Raw genomic sequence first — 22562 nt, 5'->3', positions numbered from 1 at the left:
GAGAAGTGAATGAAATTACAGAAGAATGAAAAGCCATGCAAAGGTGGAGAAAATGCTTTCTGAGGCACAGGAACTACTTGCTTAGCCCTGGCTAGTGGGAGCCAGGCTTACTCTTTCTGTATAGATAGAAATTCTGTCTGTGCTCACGGAATGCAAGTATGGGACACTTGAGCAGATCAGCATTGTTTCAGCCAGCAGTGTTCATGTGAGAAATGAAAAGTACAATATTCCCCCATGAAAAAAAAAAAAAGCAAACAAGGGATCTTTGAAAATAGTAAAATGTTTGTCACAGTAATAGGAAATAACATCTGTCTTTGCTACTGCTTTCTAATGAGTATTAGGTTAAAATAAAACTCCAATGGTCACTAAAGCACTGAAGTAGGAAAAGGGTAATTGAAAGAAATATCATGAAAATTTGGTTCTTTGTCTAGTCTTGTCCTCTTTTACAAGACACCCTTTTCACAGGAGACATTATATTTTATGGTTTAATCTTCTTTTATGGGACCCTATCACGTTTATGATCTACTGTTAGCCCCAACCAGAGTGTCAGCAGATAATGTAGGAGAGGTTCATGTGAGCTGGCTGGCTCCCACCCACAGTCTAGCAAAGGCATCTCTCTGAGGAGACAGGAGTCTCCTGAATCTTCTCAGCAAGGTGCTGGAAGTGATGGTGGGAGGGAGGAGGTAATGGTCCTCAGGCTACATTCACACTTCCTCAAACTCCTTGGTGGTTTCCACTGGTGTTAGCAGACTTGAATTTGCAGAAAGAAGAGAACAGATGGGATTCAGAGGATGTGTTTTGATAGCTTGCTATGTATTTACTAGCCAAGAAGTTCATAGTATATGGTTATTTCACTCTGTGTTTTTTTTAATGTACTCAGGACAAAGAATCATGAGACCAAGATCAGATATGTATCTTATAAAGTGCATTGTATTTTGCTTGTTTTCCCCCCACCCCTGTGGCTTTTTATCTTGCGTTTGAACGGGTACAAAAACAACCAGAAAGCTAGAAAAATAAGCACAACAAATACACAAACCTGTTTCTCAAGCTTTTCACATCCTCAGTTTAAGGACTGTCGGCTGGCTCTAACTGAAATGAGTTACAAGAGAAATGAGCAATGTTATAAATACTTCTGCATTTCCCATTGCACTGAACACGTTTATTGTTGTGCCAACAGGAAGGATCAGCTGAATGACTAAGAAACTAGAAATACTGAGCTTCTCTGGGGAGGGGAAACAGGAACTATTGTAGAGGTTGTGTTCTTCTGGGGTCTGATGCTAACAATTTTCTTTTCCTTGTGAAAGCCAAACTTGCGAATGTGTTGTTCTCTTTCCCTGTCTCCCTGGTCCTTTAGCTCTCACCCTCAATGGAAACAATTATTTAGTAGATTTTGCTTAGTTTGAACTGTGTGTTTGTGTTGATTATTGCAATGCAACAATGCTGGTAATAACAGTATTTCTATCTTTCCCTTTAGGTCTGGATAGATGCAGGGACACAAATCTTCTTCTCATATGCAATCTGCTTAGGAGCAATGACTTCCCTGGGGAGCTACAACAAGTACAAATACAACTGCTATAGGCAAGTTTCCATCTAAGGGGGTTTAGTGTTTTAGCTAAATGATGTAAATAAAGTAGGGACAATGGGTTAATTTTTTTTTTAATTAACTTGCTCCATGACATATGTGTGACTTAGGGACTGTTTGCTGCTGGGATGCCTGAACAGTGGTACCAGTTTTGTGTCTGGCTTCGCAATTTTTTCCGTCCTGGGCTTCATGGCACAAGAGCAAGGGGTGAACATTGCTGATGTGGCAGAGTCAGGTACGATGGTGTTGGTGGCAGTGGTGGTGGGCACTGCCGCCCAGCGTGTGAGCAAAGTTCTGCAGACCCAATCAGCTAACATCTAAGTGATAAAACAGAACAAGGTTTCCCATAATTGCCAGAAAAAATAAGCACGTTGTTGATTTGGGCTTTAATCTAGAGCAGTGAGGGTTAGCTGGGGTTGTACTGTTTACTCTGTCTTGATTAACAGGGCAGCAAACACATTTCCTAGATTGTGCTAATCCATTTGAGTAGAGATTAGAGCTAAGATAACTAAACCATTATCCAGAGTCCAGAATGCCATTGATTCAAGAATTTATTCCATCCTTCTTTTCAGACTGCCTTTATTTCCATTCAAATTCAAATTGTCCATGTTTACTTATCTTTATAGCTTAGTGTTGCTTGCTCACAGCACTAGAGTAGGATTAGCACATTGGCCTTTTGAAGGGACACACACACATATATTCCCAAATCTCACTGAAAGGCAAGAGAAGTTGGAGAGCTCCATCTCCAGGGTTTTGTGGACCATTTCACCTGCAGGAACTCTAGGTGTTGCAATCCTGCATTTGTTCTCTGCAGATTCAGTGTGAGGTTGACAGAACTTTCAAAGTCCATTTTGAAATCTGATGTACACTTAGGTTCCTCCCTTATTCCAGAAGTGTCCTTCCCATTAACATTCACCTATGTACAGGCAGAGGTAGAAGCTCTATCCTCATAGCTTGTGACTGTATCTCAAACAAAACAGATGACATTTTTCCTCTGTGCATTTCTAGTCCATGAGGGCAGGTGTAACCATGTGTTTTCACATAGAACAGACAGATTAGTTGGGAATTACCATGGAAAAATAATGAATCAGGCCTTGACAGCCATGAGGCTTAAAGCTAATCAGATTCTAGTAATAACAATGTCACCTGAGTGCACTTTTGATATTTCTTTTTAATTTTTTGAGCACTTTTAATTCACCTGCATAGAATTTGAAAGCTTTCCCCTGCAAACATGCTGTTAAAATGAAAAAGTCAATATATCTTCTAATCACATGGATCTGGGAGTTAAGTCTTTAAGAAAAATGTCTCACTTCACAAGGGCTAATGAAAAACTAATGGCATTGATGGCACCGCTGGATTCTTGGGTGGCTGCAATTGGCATAGCTCTTGCAAGTGCAATTAGTAACAATCTTGGCCATAATGCTTATTTGAATTGGAGGTTGATTGCTTTGTTTGGAAACAGGAAGCAAGGGAATAATCCTATTAAATGAATCATAAATAGCCCTATTTTTTTATTTATATGTAAGTGGATCAATTCCAAGAGTACTATTTTTAAGTATTTGTACATTATGTTTTTATCTGGTCAATATTTATTCTAATTTTTATTATTATATCTCTGATAGAGGCAGCTACATTCCTGTCACCTGACATTTCTAGAATTAAACAATTCTATAGTAACACTGGACTGTTAAGTAATCTTTAAAGACAAATTAATTCACTTAGTGTTTAAATAGCCTTTTTCCAATACCTCAAAAAGCATTTTTTTAAAGGGTGGAGTTTGATAATTGATTATAGGGACAGCAAGGGCACAGACTAGTTTCTGAACTCGGCTTTTGATTTTTTTGCATATTTTGTTGCCTACTCCTTTATTTAAATCCATGTCACTGATGGCCAGAGATTGCAGCCGGCTCACCATGCTGTGGGTGCCCATCACTGCTGGTCTTTGGCCAAGTCATTTTTACATGACAGTAAACACTACTAAAATTATCCAAAAGTATCCAAACCACCTCCCATGTGTTTTCTTGCTGCTTTTCTCAGAGAGATAAGTGCAGAGCTACTGAAGACCCCCTGGGATGAGTGTCCCAGGACCTGCATGGGGCTCTGGGAGAAGTTTTCCTTTCTGCTTCTCCTCAGCACAGGAGGATTCAGCAGGTGCTTGAGCCTCTGTTTTCTGGCCTTGCCTTTTTTGGTTTCTTTTGGTGCAAGGTCAGAGCTGCTCCCCTGGGTCAGGCCAAAGCAAGCAGAGGTGCTGCCCCTTGGCTGCAGCACTTGGCAGAAGATGTTGTCCGCAGGGCTGAGTCCCCATCTCTGCCCAGCGAGTTAAATTCCTCCTGCCCTATCCATGACACCATTTGTTTGCCCTCCTGAAAGCCACGGGAACATCAGCAAATTTGCTGAGAGCAGAATCTCATGGCCACATTTTTTCCCAGTGCCAGATTCAGTGTAGGTGCCATGTGCCTGGGACACACTTGTCAGCCAGGGCTGGTCACTGCTGGCCTTCACTGGCTTTAGCAGGTTTACTCAACAGTTAACTCAGACTTCTGACTCCTGAGTGAAAGCAGATTTTAAATAAACAGCTTCATTTTCTTTTGAGAAATTCTTTTAAAGATAGAGAGGAAAGCAGTGGGAGCTCAACAAAACCATAGTGAGTCCTGTCTAATCTGTGTGGCCTCTGCTTGGCTGGAAAAAATACTTTACCACCCGTGCAATTTGTAGCACTGTTACACCAGCACAAGATTTGCTTTTTTTTTTTTTTTTTTTTTTTTTTAATTCCATCTGCAAACAAATTCAGATTAAGCTTGTCTGACAATAGTGCCTTGGGTTTCCTGGTGCCTGCCTGGTCTCTGCCTCTGCAGCTCTCCAGCCATGCCACAGCAGCCCATGGCAATCAGCCAGTGCATGGGCTGGGATCATAGCAGTGTTCACTGGCTTTTAATAGCAGCCACAAGTGTTTCACTTTTGCAAAACACTCTTCAAAACAACAGGGTTTCAAATTAAATACAAATTTTAGTTATTTATGTTTCAGTTGAGGGCTTGCCAGGAACATTTTCTTTCACATGGACTTTTTATATTTCAACACTTAGTTTCAAAGGAAAATCAAAATATAGCTCAGAGGTCAGGGCACTTGGTATTAGTTGGTATCACAGTGCAAGAACAGTTTCACTGGCCAAAGCATACAAATTGCAGCAAATTTTGAGGAGAGCAGTTTTACATCTGTCTCATCAATTGCACAGATCAGCTGCAAATGCCATCTATTAGCAGCTCTCCCTCAGAGAGGATCTACTGTATCCATTGGATTAAGGAGAAAAAAAGCAAAACTCCCCAAAATTTGAGACATTCACCAATTTTTTGGTATCCTCTGGCATATAAAATCTTAGTTGTGTTTCATTAAAATAAAATTAGTTGTTTGATTGTTGGCTAATTTGTATTTATTTATGTTCAAATATTTTCAGTGACTAAAAGTTTTCTTTAGTTTGAAAAAAAAAAAGTCATCTCATTTTACCTCTTTCTCTTGCTTCTTTTTCCATCTTTCTTGTTGGAAAGGAAAAGTGGGAGGTAGGGAGAGCAGTGTTTGAGATTTTTCTGTACAGACCAGAGATAAGATTTTTTTTGGCCCCACACTGCAGCATCTTTAAAAAAATCCTTTTCCCATTGAAAATTACATGAATCCACTTGAAAACTGGCACTTCGAAGGCTCCTCAAAGTAAACAAGCAGATGAGCCAGGCATTCCTGGTTTCACTCTGAATTGTAATCTGCCCTCAGAATTTTTTGTCAGCTTCACCAAATTTCTTCATCTCCTCTGAGAGCCTGCCATAGATGCAGAATTGCCAATATTCCTGTCTCCCACTGGTGGAGGGCTCTTCCTCTCTCCACTAAAGCTCTCACAAAGGACAGCTGATAGCACCTGGCTGCAGGTGAGGGTGCCTCTGGAGAGGAGCACTGCACCTGTGCTCCGTGTGTGGGTACAAATGAGGTGACACCTGCCCACAGGGCAGGCCAGACCCCGCCTAGGGAGGAGCACTCCACACTTTGGGTCCCAGAGCAGAGAACCTGGGCACTCAGCCCCCAGCACTCAGCCCCAGCCCTGCTGCTCTCCTACACTTGCAGCCCATCCTGCACTTGGGGCTGATGATGGTCATGCTCAGTGTCACCGTGGCAGGTCCATGTAGGCTGACCTGGATAGGGGCAGATGGTGTAACAGCATGGGGAAGCAATTTTACACAGTGTGATTTTACACCCCAGCAGTTCCTAACAGCAGTTTCCTCAAATTTCAGTTGATAAAATTAGGAGTAGCCTGATCACTCAGTGCAGCAGGGAGGGTTTGCAGAAGAGAAGGAGCAAACTCCTTGGAGTGCAAACCCCAGCTGAGAAAAGCTATGCAGGGTTTGGAGGTTGCATACAGAGGGAGGCAGTGGTTGCATTAGTGGAAATCTCAGGGAATGTTTATAGCAGAGTCCCCTTCCCTGCATGCAAAAGAGTTTCATCATCATCATCTTCATCATGACCATGTGGGCTAGCAGTGGGATTCTGCCATTCCCTTGGGTCACCCCTTGTCCCCCGGCCCCAAGTCTGTCCTGTGTCCATGCAGGGCAGGTGTAGGACAGCTCCATTATTGACATGTTTGAGACAGATGTTAAAACTGGAGATCTGTTAGCACTGGCCTTGGGGGTTTGCCCTTGGTTGCTGCTGTAGTCATGCGTGCTTCGATTTCAGATAAAAGAGCCAAACTCTTTCATTTCTGGTACTCCCAGCTGCGTTTGGATTTATCTGAACGGAACCAGGCATCCCTGAATTTGAGGGTGGCTGCCTTTACCAAAGAGCTGGTACTTACTACTTTTCTTCCCTTCCCTTCCCCCCTCCCTATTTTCTCTTTCTCTAGGTCCAGGCCTGGCCTTCATTGCCTACCCAAAAGCTGTGTCCATGATGCCACTGCCCACCTTTTGGGCAATCCTTTTTTTTATTATGCTTCTGTTGCTTGGACTGGATAGCCAGGTTAGTACAATGGATAAGGGATGTGTGCCTTACTGTGTCAGCACTGCTCACTGAGAAAAGCTGGTTTTACAGGCGTGAATTAACAAGAGAAAATCTCTAATGCTGCTTGAGAGGAATTCATCTGGGTTGCTTTTTAGTGTAGGGGCTGCCCTTGATGAATCTAGAACTGTTGATTCATTATATTGTGTTGCTCAGTAAATCTTTGTCATCTAGGGTTAGTAGGGTCTATCCCACTAAGGCAGTACTCCCTAATCTAAATTTCACTATTTCACTCCTGTCCGGCCACAAAATTCCACCATTTTGGTCACAGTATTTTCTTACTTTGGAGAAAAAGCTGAATCATTTTAAAACATAAAGGACTGCAGTAGTCTGCTCCACAGAGTCCTTTGTGCCATTGCAAACACCTGCAGGGTGTATACACCATCATTAAAAAACTAGCAATTAATAACCACTAAGAGTAAGGGTTTTGATGGTTGCCAAGTGTCAAAAAAGAAAAGCAAAGTCAGCATGAGGTACAAAAAAGCACATAGTGTTTTGTACAGTATATCCAGGGTGTTCAGTGAGAGGACAAAGCTGCAGCCTTTTTTGGTGGCTTTGGGCTTCGAGGTGCTGAGCAATGTGGGATCCTGCTGACTTTCACGTCAGCAGCATGCATTCAGTACCTCCAGACAGGCCAGAAAGCATCTCAGATTCCAGCTGTACTAATTTTATAGCACATGCTGCTATTAATTAGTGAGCATGAAAAAAATCAGAAAGTTCGGTCAGGAAGTTAGGTTATTTTTCCCAGTGGTTACTTGTAGGAATGTTGGACTAAGTACTGCCAAGGAACCTGTAAATCATTTCTAGATAGTCTACTTACAAGGGAACATGAGTGACTAGGGATTATGAAATAACAACATATTCAAAATTGCCAAAATTTTCTGCATTCAAATGGAAAGTCACTAAGACTAAATAAATAAATAAATAAATATGTATATATATATGGATGAAATATTTCTGTAGCCTAAATGCTCTCTCATATAAGGAGAGCTCTGTAAATGGAATTTTTACCCAGTTGTTGTGTACTTAATCTCTGACATTTTTTTCTCATTTCATTTGCTCTAAATTGCTCTTTATGGTTTAATCTTTGAACTCTACTGAGCAACTCTCAATTGCTCCTAAGTAAATGTGAAAGTAGCCAATGCTGTGGTTCAGCAACCCTATGCTTATGCAAATTGGAAGCTGTCTAGTAATTTTAAAAAGCTCCTCACTGTGCAGAATGATTAAAACTAATTGGAGCGCTTAATTTCTCTCCTCCACCCCTCTGGTTTTTTGGAGTGCAGTCAAGCAGGTTTCTGGAATGCCAGAGCAGTTTCAGATCAAATCAGCTCAAAGGAAAGGGCTGCATTTAAAAAGAAAACCAGTTTTACACAAGTCAAAGTACCAAGACAGGAGGCAATAAAATTTGGTGGAGGACAAAATCTGTTTGCAGAACAGTCTGTATTTCCTAAATAGAACTTCAGGAAATAGGGCAGGGTTGTTACAGGGCATTTCTGGGTGCTGTAAGAGCAATGAGGTGCTAGGTAGGAAAATGCAGCTTTTTCTGAAATAACTTCTTTTTAGGTTCCTCATGATAAGTTGTTAGTTAAGATGATGTCTCTACTTAAAGTGAAGATCTTTTCTACGGAGGCAGCCTTGATGGATAGCTCCAATCCATATCCTCATGTCTTCAGTGAGCTTGGTGCTTTTGTACCTTGCCAGGCTGAAAGTACAGATCAGTCAAAAGATCCCTTCCGTGATTTTACTTGGGGAAGTTCAGTAGTTGCTTTCCTCCAGGTGCAGAAAGATCTGGTTTTTAATTAACTTTCAACTTTTATTCAAATCCAGTTAGTGTTATTTGTTTAACTCAAGTTACACAGTTGTATAGTTTTCCAAAGACAAGTAAGTATAAATACAGTTATCATGAAGTGATATAAAGACTTTTAGCTCATTTATTCAGAGCTTCATTTTTGGTTTACAAGTGGAAATAGTTTGCCAGATCACTGAATGTGGACTGTATGAACAGCTCCATTATTGCTGCAGAAGTACCCAGAGCCTCAGTCAGAGACACTGCTCTCACAGCTCCACAAAGGACATGTTCAGTCAAGAAGAGGTGTTGTTTCACATCACAGTATGCTTTGCCTTGGCTGGATTTTCACTAACAAACCCAAGAGCAGAGTTATATCAAATTGTGGAATTAACCTAACTGGTATCTGTGATGTTTTCCTGGTACATCAGCAAAAGTCTGGGAGGTACTCTCCTAGCTTGGACTTTTTTGAGTGTTTTCCTTCTGCCTCTTCTCTAGCATACATCCTGTGTTCATCTGGAACAGTGACAGCATAAAAGCCACATAAGTGCCTTCCTGTCATCAGGCACATAAGTGCCTCCTTCATCCTTGTGGCTTGCATTTGCAGAGCCCCTTTTTAGCTCATAAGGCTTCTAGGTAATGAAAAAAAATTCTGAAAACTTGTTCCAACCTGAAAGCTACCCCCAGGCTCCAACCTCAGGGTTACAAAGGAACGGTTTCTATTCCTTTATCAAAAGCTGTGCAGAGCACAGGGCTGGGGTGGTGCTGGGGAGGGTTTGTTCAAGCAGGAGCCTGGATGAACTGCATGGTAACCTTCAAGTCATTTCTCCACTGTTGTTTTCCCTGTACAGTTTGTTGAAGTTGAAGGACAGATCACGTCATTAGTTGATCTGCACCCATCCTTCCTAAGGAAGGGTTACCGACGGGAAATCTTCATCGCTATAGTGTGTTTCCTTAGCTATCTTCTGGGACTAACTATGGTGACTGAGGTAAGTAGCACCAGTGCTGCAAATTGCCTTCTTCTTCAGCCATTTTTCAGGCCAGTTTTAGCTGTGACTCAGATTGCAAAGAATTAGTGACTCAGAGAAGTGCTTTTTAGATGGACAGAGCATCTTTCATCCCTAGATCTGAAAGCATTTTGAATGGGAGTTACATGTCCCTTCCCTTTTCAGTCTCAGGAACAGAAACATGAAACCTCATTAAATTCAATCTGATCTCAGGTACCAGTCAGCATGACTATGAGCATTAACATCTAGTTCTAAATGATGAAACATAGAGGAAACCTTCAGCAGAGCACTTTAAGAACCCATCCAGTGGCATGCAGGGAAAGAGATTTTTATCTTACACAGATTTGAATTGATTAAATTCCACTTGGTTTATTCTAGTGTAAACAAGACAGGGATATGTTCCAGTGCCTGCACTGTTGTGATATTTATCTTCAAAATAAGATCCAAGTCAGATTTTAAAAACAAGTGGAGGAGCATGACTGTGGGAGGTAAAATAGCACCTGTAGCAAAGATGCCCAAACCCCACAGTTTTTCAAGGGAAAGTGCAGTGTAGTAAGAGTAGAGTCTAACAGCAGAGTATAAATAGAGTTATAAAACAAAAAATGAACTATTTTCATGAAAGTAGCCCTTTCACTCAATAAATAAATGAAGACCCTCCTGATGAACTGACTTCATTTTTAGTGTTTTTAAGGTGTTAATGTTAGGAGGCAACCATTTGTTTCTTTAAATGTTCATCCTGAAATATTTGTAAGAAGGAAAGATCTAAGTGTCTCAGTAGATTATATTAAGTGGCTTAATTTTGTTTAATCATTGTCTTGTTTGGAGTTATTCCTGTAGTAAACATGCATATTCCCTGGGGAAGGTAATGCCAAATATTTACCTTACCTGTTTGCCAGATGCTGCTTCTTGTTGGACAGGAGTCATTGGGATGTGCTGGTAGATGTTACTGGGGGCTGGGCCTGAATTCTTGGTTTGTTGTTTTTTTTTTTTTCTGTTGGATCTTAACAATTTTTGTCTCTCTTTTACAGGGTGGCATGTATGTTTTTCAACTCTTTGACTACTATGCAGCTAGTGGTGTATGCCTTTTGTGGGTTGCATTCTTTGAATGTATTGCTGTAGCCTGGGTTTATGGTAAGTGAGAATCCTTTAATCTCATAACTTTTGATGAGTCACTGACAATTTTTCTAGCTAAATATTTAATCATCAGCTGCCCCAGAGTCTTCTTCGCAGCAACAGACACATGCCATTAATATAAATTTGCCCTGACCTCTTGGAGACAAATTTGCATCTGGGATGAATCCAAACTCCAGTGTTTTTTCCACCAAAAAATGAGTATTCTTCCATTGCTAATTAATAAGGGCACAATTAAGCGTTTTCATGTGTTACGTTTAGAGGTGAGAGTTGAAAGTGTGGCCAGCCGTGAAAATTTCTGTTTGTCTCTCAGAGAATTTCCTTTCAGAGCTGCAGTGTCTGCAGGGACAAGCCAACCAAACAGAAAGTACAAAAAGAAAGCTGAAAGTATATTCTGCCCCATTACTTTTGGCAATGCCAAGCACCACAGTCTGACAGTGGCCTCTCTAGCTGAGCTGTGGCTGGGCAATAATCAGATGTTTGCTGATTAGGACTGGTTATTTCTCTGATTCTCCATGAATTCCATTGCCTCAGAAAAGCAAAACAAACAAAGTCAGATTTCTGTAGAAGCAGGTGCACTGTTTGCTGTCAATGGTGATTCCTCTGGGAAGTTCAGAGAGTCTGGAGAGAGGAGAGGGGGAGTGACAGGGGCAGGAGAGATCAGCCTCGCACTCCTGCAGCCAAATAATGAGGGGAGGGTGGGATGGGAGACCCCCCAACCTTTGAGCTTTTCAAGAAAATCATCTTGGACTTCAAAGCTGTGGGAAGCATTTGAAGAATACATCTGACATCCTTACCTTCCCTTTAAATTACCCCTTGGGGAGCCTGGGAGAGCAGCTTTAATCCTACAGTGTTTACAGAGCTTTCATTTGCTTGGTTCTTCCAGGCGCTGATAATATTTATGATGCCATTGAGGATATGATTGGATACAGACCTGGTCCCTGGATGAAGTGGAGCTGGATTGTGATCACACCAGTTCTCTGTGTGGTGAGTAGTGACCTGTGCTCTTTCAAGTCTTACACTTGGCAGTGCTAAGCCCCCTCTTGCTGCTTCTCTTCAAGGGAGGGCTCTTGCATTCAGAGGCCAATCTGCAAAGAGAAGCTGAAGGCTTGAACATACCTCTCAAAGACATCATGTTCTCAGATGTCAGCTTCTGACATGACAGCTCTCTAGTCTCTACTGTGCCTGCATGAATTGCAGTTGGCTACATTTAAGTGGATTTTTCTTAGGATTGGCAAAATTCTACATTCATGAAGAGAAAACTCACTCTCCAAAGAGCAGTCTCTACTTTAAGACATAGGACTGCTAGGCCGTTGTAATAAAGAGACTTTAGCAGTCTGAGGCAGAGCTTGGCTTGAAGTGTTTCATTGGGTGGGAAGAACATCCTGGTAAATCTTGCAGTGTACAGCAAATAGTTGAGCCCTGAAGAATTGGCAGTGTACTGCAGCTGTTCAGCACCATCTCACAGCACTCTGTCATCACACAGCAGATGCTATAAGCAGATGCAGATGCTCTTCCAATGATTGAAATGGAAGAACAATTCCCCCATTGGTTTAAAGTACATATGGTATCCATCAGCTCTGCCTTTCACTGCCTGTCTTCCTCAGGCCAGTGGTTGCACCACAGCCCTGCTGCTTTAAGCATTTGTTGAGCCTCACTTTGTTTTCCTTTCTCATCCACAGGGGTGCTTTATCTTTTCTTTGGCCAAGTATAAACCACTGACCTACAACAAGGTCTACACATACCCAGACTGGGCAATTGGCCTGGGCTGGGTTCTCGCCCTTTCCTCCATGATCTGCATCCCTATGGTGATGGTCATCCGCATCATTCGGTCAGATGGGTCACTCATTGAGGTAAGAGCAACCAATTGTCTGTCTAGAGGAGAAAGGGAGCTTTAACTTGTTGTGTTTTATACAAAGTAATGCTTGGAAAACTGCCACCTTGCCCAGGTAAGGCAAATAAGGCTGTTAAAGATCACCTGTCCTCTGGGCAAACAGTAGAAAGAGAACAAACACAAAGCCTTCTGTCCCCAGATAAACACCAAGTGATTTTACTCATGTCCCACTTGTGCAGCTTCCAGCTTGGCAAATCATTACCTCCACGTGCAGACAAACATTCAAGGACTGGGGTGTATCTGAGTCTCAGGTTTCTCTTCTCCAGTCCCCAGGGACACAGAAGCACCATCCTTAAAATTGCTGCAAAAGCAAGATAAGGAGAGAGAGACCTGGGTCAAACCTGGTTGTGTGAAAACTCATTGAATTTCAAGGAAATTCAGATACACCTGTGGATTATGTGGCTCTCAGGCATGGTCTTCACTGTGGGGGACTAAATAAAAGTCAAACTCTCTTGACAGAGGGCTTCACTTTTTAGCTTTTAAAATTTGTGTTTATTTTATTTCAAACTGAAAAACTGGATCCAGATTGCCCTGGTATTTGGAAAGCTTTGTGTCTGACTGAGACTTGACAGTGCAGATTCCCTCAGGTTTGGATTTGCAGGAAATCTTTTGCCCTTTGCAGTTCGGTCTGGGCTCCTGTAATTTTTTTTTTTTTTCTTGCAGTGTAAAGTTTTTAGAGGCTGTGCAAGCATGAAACTTTGCAGTTCTCTTCAAAGTTTTCAGATTAGTTTTCTTTTTGTCTAACAAGTTGTTCTTAAATGCAGCTCAGGGTATTCTTGGAGAAGAAAGTGGGACACTTTGGGTTAGGAAAAAAGAGAATAGAATTAAAAAAATACCAAACCCAAACATCCCAGAGCACAAACATTTGCATTTGTTTTCGTCCAAGTGTTAATGGCCTTTTTCAGCTATGGCCAAGGGCATAAGTGTTAATTTTCCTGCGTTCATTGTCACCATTGTCACCATGAGAGACAAGTCTAAAAGTAGCCAAAACACTGCTCAAAGCCCATGTTAGGAAAGGAAAGAGAGTAAACACTGGTCAGATGCCATTCAGTTCTTCCTTTGTGAACTGGATGTAGGACAGAAGTTGCCACTTGGCAGTGAGGGCTGGGCTGAGAGGCAGAGCTGTTTCTAAATGAGGGAGGAGGACACACACCATTTGCAGCACTGAAAGCCCAAAGTGCAGGAGCTGGGTAAAGCTCCTGTCTGACTTCCCTGCCTCGAGTCAGGCTCTGCAGCTGAGCAGGAGCTGAAGGCTCCACAGATCCCCACATCCCTGCAGAGCCACACATCTCCCACAGCCACCATCCCTGTCCTTGGAATGTCCTGCACGTGGAGACAGAGAGGCCTTCTGCTCATCTCCTCTCTGCTTTCCTCAGAGGGTTTCTGCTCTGAGAAGGGGCCTGCTTTCCTCAGAGGCCTCCTGCTCGTCTCCCCTCTGCTCTGCTCAGAGGGTTTCTGCTCATCTCTCCTCTGCTTTCCTCAGAGGCCTCCTGTTCGTCTCCCTTCAGCTTTCCTTAGAGATTTTGTGCTCATCTCTCCTCTGTTCTCCACAGAGGTTTTCTGCTCATGTCACCTGTGCTTTCCTTGGAGGTTTTCTGCTCTTCTCACCTGTGCTTTCCTCAGAGGCCTTCTACTCATCTCCCTCCTGCTCCCTACAGAGGTTTTGTGCTCCTCTCCCCTCTGCTTTCCTCAGAGGCCTCTTTCTCCTCTCACCTGTGCTTTCCACAGAGGTTTTGTGCTCCTCTCACCCGTGCTCGCCTTCTCTCTTGCAGAGGATAAAGGCGGTGGCTGCCCCCAAGGAGGTGAATCGATGGTCCAAGGAGACAGAGAGTGGCACCCCCTTCTGCCCCAATGGAACTTCGAATGGCGGATTGATCAAGCCAACTCATATCATTGTGGAAACCATGATGTGAGCTCTCTCTGTGAGAGGATAAACCTGCTTTAACTGCCGTTTACTAACCATAGATTCTCATAGGACCAGGTTTACAGAGCTTTATATTTGCACTAGGATTTATTTTTATTTCTCACAGAGAAAGTTATTTTTTGTGTGTGTTTTTTTTTTTTATATTTTGTAAGGTAATCACAGCAGACGTCTCTCTGTAGAGGGAGAGCTTTCATATCAGACTAGACATATTACAAGAATTTACTATTATTGGGTTTTTTTAAATATATATATCTTTATCTCTAAATATTATACACCTTACCACTTGAATTGATTGTCTTGCCAGCAATACATTCAAGTCTCAGAAAGCAATTTTAGGTGCTGGTATGGTTGGGAGCAGGGTAATCTACAGAACACACAAAAGGAGCTCTGTTGAGAGTTACATTTTTTTAAACAATGCTGTTTCAAGAGAATTTTCAAAGGTGTAGTATTTCCACCCTCTGGTTCAACTGTGGTAAACGACAGGTGTCAGGGTCACTTCAGGGAGTGGGGAGAGTTTTGTTTAGTGCAGTCCCTGGGTAAGGAAATAGCCAAACAGCTGGAGTGGAGAGTTTGCAAGGGATGCAGAGAAGGTGGATGTGAACAGTGTTGTGGCTGTACCTCCCAGGGACAGCACTGGCACCCTGTCACACCAACTGAAGAGAACTTGGGGAAGGCATTTGCAGGATTTGGCATGGTTCAGTCTTTTGTTGTTGTTGTTTTTAAAATTTTTGAGATTTTTTTTTTAACATAAGTGAAATGCCTGCTGTTTGTGTGTGAGCAGGGAGGTTGGGTACCTGCTCCTGAGTTTTCCAGCAAACCATATTTTGGTGTGGTTGCACTGGTGTAAACTTGAATTCTGCAAACTGGGAGGGCAGCCTGTCCCCAGGGCAGCAGGGATGAGCACAGAGCAGCCAAGGGGGGAAAGCAGCACCTGCTCTTAAGGTGTTTGCTTGCTCATTTGGACTTTGGTTTGGGCAGGAAAATAAAGGAATCACTTCTGGACTCTGACCGTCCAGAGGTGAACACAAACCAGGTCATCCCTGACAGGAGGAACAAAACCACTCACCTGGTGTAACTGGTATTGATAGCAGACATGTTAATAATAATAGTAATGATGATAATAATATCACACAGCAAACAGGTGCTTTTCATCCATGTATCTCAAAAATGCTTTTCCAAGTTCAGTAACCAGGATTTGCTTTATTTATTTATTTGGGGAAGGGAGGTCATTGCTGTTGGAGGAACAGACAAAAGGACTAAGAGAGTCCCTTGTCCCATGTTACTAAATAGCAGTAGTGGACCTGGAGGCCCCATTCTCCTTGCTCATCATTGGATTAACCCATGATTTTATTTTATTTTATTTTACTTCATTCTATTTTATTTTATTTTTAAGGGGGCTGGAGGGTGGCAAACATATTTATGATTCTTATCTGCTGAAGGGACAGGGCTCTTTGAAATTTAAATTAAAGCAAAGGGAACACATAACACTGAAATATTTTGTGTTGGTCAAAAGGAATTGGATTCCATTCCAGGTGAGACTGGGAAGTGAAGAGAAACCCCCTACAAGGAGTATAGGAGTGGGGGTTCCACTTCATGTAATGCAGGTGAATGTTTCTGTCCTGTAAACTGTCCAAAACATGGACAAAAGCCTTTTTATTATTTTTGAGGGTTTTTTCTTTTTTTTTTTTTTTCTTTTTTTTTAACTTGAGCCGGTTGTGCTGGGAACGCATTCTCTGGCAAAACTCAGCCTTGTCACATGGGCATTGTATTAGAGGGAGAGAGGTTTTTTCTTTGATAACACAGGTAGTCTTTCCAGAGGTATTTAGAAGAAATACTTGATAAAAGCAGAGTTTGTATCTGCTTATTCTGTTGTAAGCTTAGTCTGTCAAGGCAGAGGTTGTCACTTATTTAAACAGGAACATAAACAGTTCTTAACATTCCTACACAGTAGCTTTATTTCAGTTTTTCTTGTCCCATGTGCTAACTGGCCACAGCAGCACAAACATTTCTTAACTTGTTGGTTTCTCTGTAACAGAAACAGGGAGATTTAAAACTAAGAGATGGACCAAAATAATTATTAATTATTAATTTTTAAAGAAAAACATCGCTGCATTCAAACTTCCAAATCTTTCTAGTTTGAATTTGTAGATACTTTTACAACAGAGAGCTGAGTTGCAGCAACAAAACCAGCCATGGTAGAATTGTGTTTTCTTTTTTCTCATTGCTGTATTATGAGAGTTCTGAAGGAAACTTTTGCACAGCTGGAGATGGCAAACATCTAAATAACACCTACTGGGCTGGTAGCAGAAACCACCCAAGGTTACAGGAGGAATTCTGAGTGCCAGTGAGTGTCATCAAAATACAGAAATATGCATGCAGCAATTTTATTTTTTTAACAATCAAAGGCAAGGAAATGTAACCAAAACCACTCTCTTAGTGGGCTTTAGCTTGGACTCTCATTTTTGAGTTACAGTCGGTGTCTGCAGTCAACAGACATGGATGAAGAGGAAGTAGAAGGTTAGGGGGGGTCTAAATTAATGTTTTTTGTGAGTACAGATGAAACACTGATGCTTGATTCATTTCTTTTTTTATATATATACGTTGTCATACAACTGTGTTTGAGGTTATATAGTTTGCACATGACTGTTTTGCTACAGAGCTGAGACAAGCTTTAGTTAGGGAAAAAAATGGTTTGGCTACATCAACGATGTCTCCAGCGAGTCAGCTGGGTGTTCAGGCATCTCCCATGTTGTGGAGAGTGCCTCAGTGGGAAGAACCAGAGGAATAATACTACACCTTTCAAAATACAACTAGCAGAGAACAGAACCCAGCCCCATTTCAGTACAAACTGTGCCATTCAAATCAGTCGCTTCCATGTTCCAAGGGAAAGGTCTCGCACATATGCAACAACCTCACTGAAGATTCTGTGTCAGCTTCCCTGGCCCTGCTGTGCTCCTCAGCACCACTGCAAGGGAGGGCTGGGACTCACCAAGAGACAAGAAATCATTGCTTCTGGAAAACAGTTCCCCTCTCCCCTCCTCCCTTCCCCAACAACAAAAAAAAAAAAAAATGTACTTAATTCTTGTTTTATCTGGGGTTTGAGTTCCAGTGAGCACATTTGCATTTTTACAGTTTGGGGTTTTTACCTAACAATTTTATCAGATTTCTAAACTTTTCTTGGTGATTAATTTGCATTTCAACATGATCCTCTGCCAAATTTATTAAAACGTAATTTTTAAAAAAATGTTTGTGTTTTCTACCTATTTTGACTGCAAAGACAACTGATTTTTTTCCAATATTTACTTGTTATTCTTATGACATATTTTACCTGTTTTGTGTAAATGAGGAACTCTGTGTTAAAGCATCATGACTAGTTATAGATGAACTGGTTTGGATCTGGGAAAACAGTGCAGTTTTGGCATGAGGTCTTTAGAACCAGATCCCTGAGATTTAAGCCAGCATAAACCAAGACAACACGCACACCTTTTCATGTTTCATGTACCTTTGTATTCATGGGGTCTTCTGGGCTTGAAAACAGCAGAGTTTCAGCAGTATTTATTTCCAGCTGAACTGAAATCAAGAGATAGTAAAAATGTAAAGGGGAATATTTCCCCATGACATTTTTCTGATCTATTTCTTATTTTTCTCAATTTTCCAAACCTTTTCAGTTCACCTGTCACTAGTGATGATCTCTCTGAGTATCTATTCTAAGGGACTTTACCAGTAGTCTGTATCTCAGTGTTTAAACAGTATGATTTCATAAATAGAACTGGTTTTTTATTGTTGTTGTTGTTATTATTCTATTTTTCCTTCTCATCTATAGCTTTCCTTTTCATCTGGTCCAAACAGATCCACACACTTAGAAAAGTCCTCTTTCAAGTTTGAGATAGTAGGTCCACAATGGATTTGTTCTTGTGTTGTAAATGAAAATACAGAAGCCTGGCAGCTGTATTTGCCATCTAGAGCAGTGCTGGTGGCCACCCCGCAGCAGCAACAGTGGGGTGGAAGGAGTTAGGTGTGATCTGCTGAAACAGCTCAGCAAAATTGATTTTCACTGCTGTTCTTGAGGAGAGGAGAAAATGAGAAAAAGAAGGGGGGAAAAATATAGCTGCTGCTATATTTAAAAATATGCTGTAACACCAAGAGAAGCCAAACAACATCAGCAGAGCTTTTGTTGCCGCCGCCAGGACAGCACCTCCTGCAGCTCTTCCTGTGCTCATCCTCCTTTCCCAGCTGCAGATCCTCCTGGTTCCTCTTTGTCTCAGCGTTAGATAACTCACGTAGATCTGAAGACACATGGACATCTCCATTCAATAGATCTTTTCCAAGTCTCCTCCTGGTCTGTTTTTATTTGCTTAAGGAGACTTTCTGTTTTGTTGAGGTTGTGCTTTCACTTTTGGGTTCAAAGCTCCCACTTGTTGCATCACTGGCAAACTTCCAGCTGTGGGAGAAGGATTTGAACACTTTTGAATAACTGATTATTAGCTTCCATGTCTTGTGGTCCCTGCAGGATCACTCGTGGAGGCATAATGTATATAAGATGTTAAATAAGCTGTGCATTGAATGCAGTGGACAAGTTAGTTAAGCAGCTCAAGTACACTTGGAAGAAAGATGACCCTGACATCATTTCCAAGGAGATTCAATGGAAGTTGCTCACTTTCAGTAAAAAGAATAAAAATAAATCTGTGTTTAAGTAGACTAGTAGATGAAATCTTCCACCCTCATATGCACGCACACAGTGGGGACATTGCTTCTATTCCTAGGCTGCAAATCATGTGTGTAAATCTTGCCAAGCTGTTCAGGATGAGGATTGAGGAGGTTTAGACACCACTTGCCTGCAAAGAGCCAACCTGCCAGGGTGTCCAAATGGTCTTTCCTAAATGGGGGTGGTGGAAGAGGGAAAGTCATAACAAAATCCTGGGCCATGGCCCTCCAAAGAAGCCTTAAGGTTTGATTTGTAAGCTCTCCTGGCTCCTTGTAGGCACCACATGGCTCCTGGCATGGGAGGTTGGGTGTGGTGTGGGTTCAGGCAGCTGGCCTGGACTTGTTTTCTCCAAAATCAGCATCCAAAGCCTTGTGGTTAGGATTGACGTGTAGTTGTGTATTTGTATATTTGCATGAGCAAAGGTCAGGAACTGTCAGACCCTGGTAGCTTGTTTTATTTCTTATAATCAAAAATAAGCTTAAGAAACAAAGTATTTAGTTGATTTGGTGACACTTGACATTTAAGAAACCCTTGAACTTGTGCAGAAGAGGTGCCCTGAGCTCCATATTTTAGTCACAAAAAATTTCTTATGGTGCTAGCAGTCAATTTGAGTCTATGGGAAAGATTGCTCAAGAGAGACTTGAATATAACCAGCACCAGCATCCACTGGAAAACTGCCTGAATATAACCAGCCCCACACCCTCCACCAGATTGTGGCTCTTTTCTGCCAGCCCAAAAGAAATGTGTACATGGACAGTGCTTCTCCAGAAAAAAAAAAACTCAATTTGTTTGTTTCTATTAAAAATAAACAGAAAAAGTCACATTCTTTGTGTGGTTTTTTTCCAGTTGTCATTGAGAATTGGTGATTTCAATTTACCCATGTTCTAAAACAAGAGCAGAAATAGCTTGAGACACCATTTCACCAGAAAACAGGGACAAGCTCAAAATTTTGCAGGCTGAAAACTTTAAGAAAACAAATCACCCACCCATGCCCATCAAAGATGGAAAACCTTGGTGACAGGGATTGTGCCTGGAAAAGAGCCTGACCCTGCTGGTAATGTTGGGCAATTGAATGGCAGACACAGGCTTTTTGTATTGCTGCTGTGTCCTCATTTGAAATAATCAGTAGAAGTGTCAGAATTTAATTACCACAAGTTCAGGAGTAAAGTAAATTGAAGATAATTTTAAAGAGGCAAGTTTGGGAGGCTTGTTCCCTGTGGCTCTGCAGTGCACAGCAGAATGGTGCTGCTCACTTTTACATTTGCAGCACAGGGAAAAGGTGGCCTGACTTGAGAAATCAGAAGAAATAATGGGAAAAATAAAGCTAATTAAAAACAAAAAAAGGCAAAACTCAATGATGCTAAGGAGCTGTGCACGTGCTGTGTGTGTGTGCATTTGTGGGGGAAGGCTTCAGCCCTGTAGCACAGTGAGCACGATACACACTGTTCCTAAATGTACCTGCTTCTGCAGCTATTAGAAAGAGTTGAAATTTTTTTTCAATATATAAAGAAAAAAAATTTAAAAAAAAAAAAACCAAACAGTGGCAAAATTATGTTGAGAGGCTGATAAAACAAACAAAACCTGAGGGGGCAAGTTGAGTCAGTTCATGACCTGCTCCTGTCCTGGAAGCCAGCGCCGGTCTCTCAGCACCGCAGCATCCCAGTACTGTTCTGAAGTGCTCGTTGTTCAATAGGATGTTATTTTTCTCCAGTGTAATGTTGTGATTGTTACCTGATAATATTGCCAGGGACTTCACATTGTAAGAGGTGATCCATCTTGTTTGATGTGTTTGGCTAAAAAACAGTGGTGTTTTTTTAATTATTTAAATTCCTAGCAACTGTGACTACAGTAATGTGATAATGAGTAGCACATGCAGCGAGGAGGCGAGGGCGATGATAGCCTCCTTGAAAATGTCATCTGAACTTTTTTTAAAGAAAAAAAACCTTAAAAATATTTTTAAAACATTTTTTGTGTGTTCCAAAACGGAATATTTGTATTTGAAAAAAAACCCTGGAGTGTAATTTAATCCTAAAACCCCATAGCCTTTGTGTATATGGTAAATGTTTGTATTTTGCAGTTTCTGTTTTGCTTTTTAGATAAATAAAATGTATATGGATATTTTTAAGTCATCTTTGCTTTTTTAGATGAGTTTGTAATCACCTTCTAACTGAAAATAAAACTTTCCTTTATAAACCACCTATGCTGTTGGATGGGGGTTTTTTTGGTCTTTGAGTAGCTCAGTTTTTCCTTTAAACTTATTACTTATTTTGGGGTTGTTGGTGTGGGGGTTTTTTGCCCTTATAAAATACTATATATACATGAAATATGTCTAACTATATATATATATATGAAATTTATCTAACTTCATATCTGCCATGGTTTCACCCTAGTTGGCAGCACAGGCCCACGCACAGCCACTCATTCGCCCCCTCCTTCAGTGGGATGGGGAAAGAGTCAGAAGGGTAAAAGTGCAAAAATTATTGGGATACAAGTTAATAAGTAGCAAAAGAAAAAGGGGTGAGGAAAAGAACCACAACAAAATACATCAAAGAGATAAAAACAAAATTAAAAAAACAAATTATGCCAAAGAAAGCCATTTCTCACCAGCCAGTGCCCAGCCCATGCATGGCACTACTGTGAGAGTTCAAATATGTCAGAAAAGCCCAATAGGAAGAAAAAGAAAGGGAAAAACCGCATCCCAACATTTATATTTCTAGTGAATGGGACTGTTTTTTAAAAGCTCACTGACCTCTTGATCCCTTTGGCTTCAGTCAAACAGATGGAGGTGAAACCAGTGTCCATTCCTGAAGTCCTGATTTGATGTAGGGAAAGAAAAAACCAACATGTAGGTGGCTCCTCCTTGTGAAAATAAAACATTTGAGCATCACTGCTGAGCTTCCAGCACCCCATGCCCAGGATCACTCCCACAGCTGTCTTTAGTTGGGGTTTTTTGGCTTGGTTGATTATTTTGCTGGATGTGATTAAGGACTTTGTCAGGGGTTTCTCCTCTCACCAGCATAGCTTGCAATGCTTGGGCTAAGCAGGCTCAAAAGAGCACAGACAGCGACTGCAATGTGTCTCAGGTTAACATAAAATAAATAAATAGGAAATTTAAAAAGCCATTAAGTGCCACAAGAGCACTGAAGGACCTGCCCCGGTGGCCATCAACTGCCCAGGGCTGCAGCTGCTCCCATCAGCCAAGGCCCGTGGGATGAGAAGTGACATCAGCAGGGGATGTGCTGCCCACTGAGGCACATCCCAGAGAGCAGCTCTGCTCTAACCTTTCCCTGGGACACACAGGGAACCCCTGGACACACACTGAGCCCTGAAGCTCTCATTCCATGGGTGCTCACTCAGCCTCCTGCATCCCCTGTGCCTCAGATGGCTCCAGGTTTGGCAAGGCCTCTGTGCAGGGCCCTGTTCTGAGGTGTTCACCCCCGGAGGGCAGCCAGAGATGGCAGATAAAGGGTGTTTATGTGATTGGCAATGATTCCCCAGTCT

General features: G+C 41.7%; 1 protein-coding gene across 5 annotated transcripts in view; it reads left to right on the top strand.

The window, feature by feature from the left end:
* SLC6A6 (solute carrier family 6 member 6) overlaps nt 1-21257 on the top strand; it is a 58331-nt gene extending 37074 nt beyond the window's left edge. For 4 of the 5 annotated variants that reach the window (XM_059480381.1, XM_059480380.1, XM_059480379.1 and 1 more), the window contains 8 exons: nt 1475-1578; nt 1693-1817; nt 6463-6575; nt 9252-9389; nt 10436-10538; nt 11425-11525; nt 12221-12391; nt 14205-21257. In XM_059480381.1, the coding sequence (XP_059336364.1) occupies nt 1475-1578; nt 1693-1817; nt 6463-6575; nt 9252-9389; nt 10436-10538; nt 11425-11525; nt 12221-12391; nt 14205-14345 (996 nt within the window). In that variant the 3' untranslated portion in view covers nt 14346-21257. The remainder of the gene's footprint in view (nt 1-1474; nt 1579-1692; nt 1818-6462; nt 6576-9251; nt 9390-10435; nt 10539-11424; nt 11526-12220; nt 12392-14204) is intronic. The other variant, XM_059480383.1, reaches the window with a different exon arrangement.
* Nucleotides 21258-22562: the final 1305 nt, after the last annotated feature.

This window comes from Ammospiza nelsoni, chromosome 11 (assembly GCF_027579445.1).
Source record: "Ammospiza nelsoni isolate bAmmNel1 chromosome 11, bAmmNel1.pri, whole genome shotgun sequence".
In the NCBI taxonomy this organism is placed as follows: Eukaryota; Metazoa; Chordata; class Aves; order Passeriformes; family Passerellidae; genus Ammospiza; species Ammospiza nelsoni.
The sequence above is the reverse complement of the archived record's forward strand: the minus strand, read 5'-3'. Positions and strand labels throughout refer to the sequence as shown.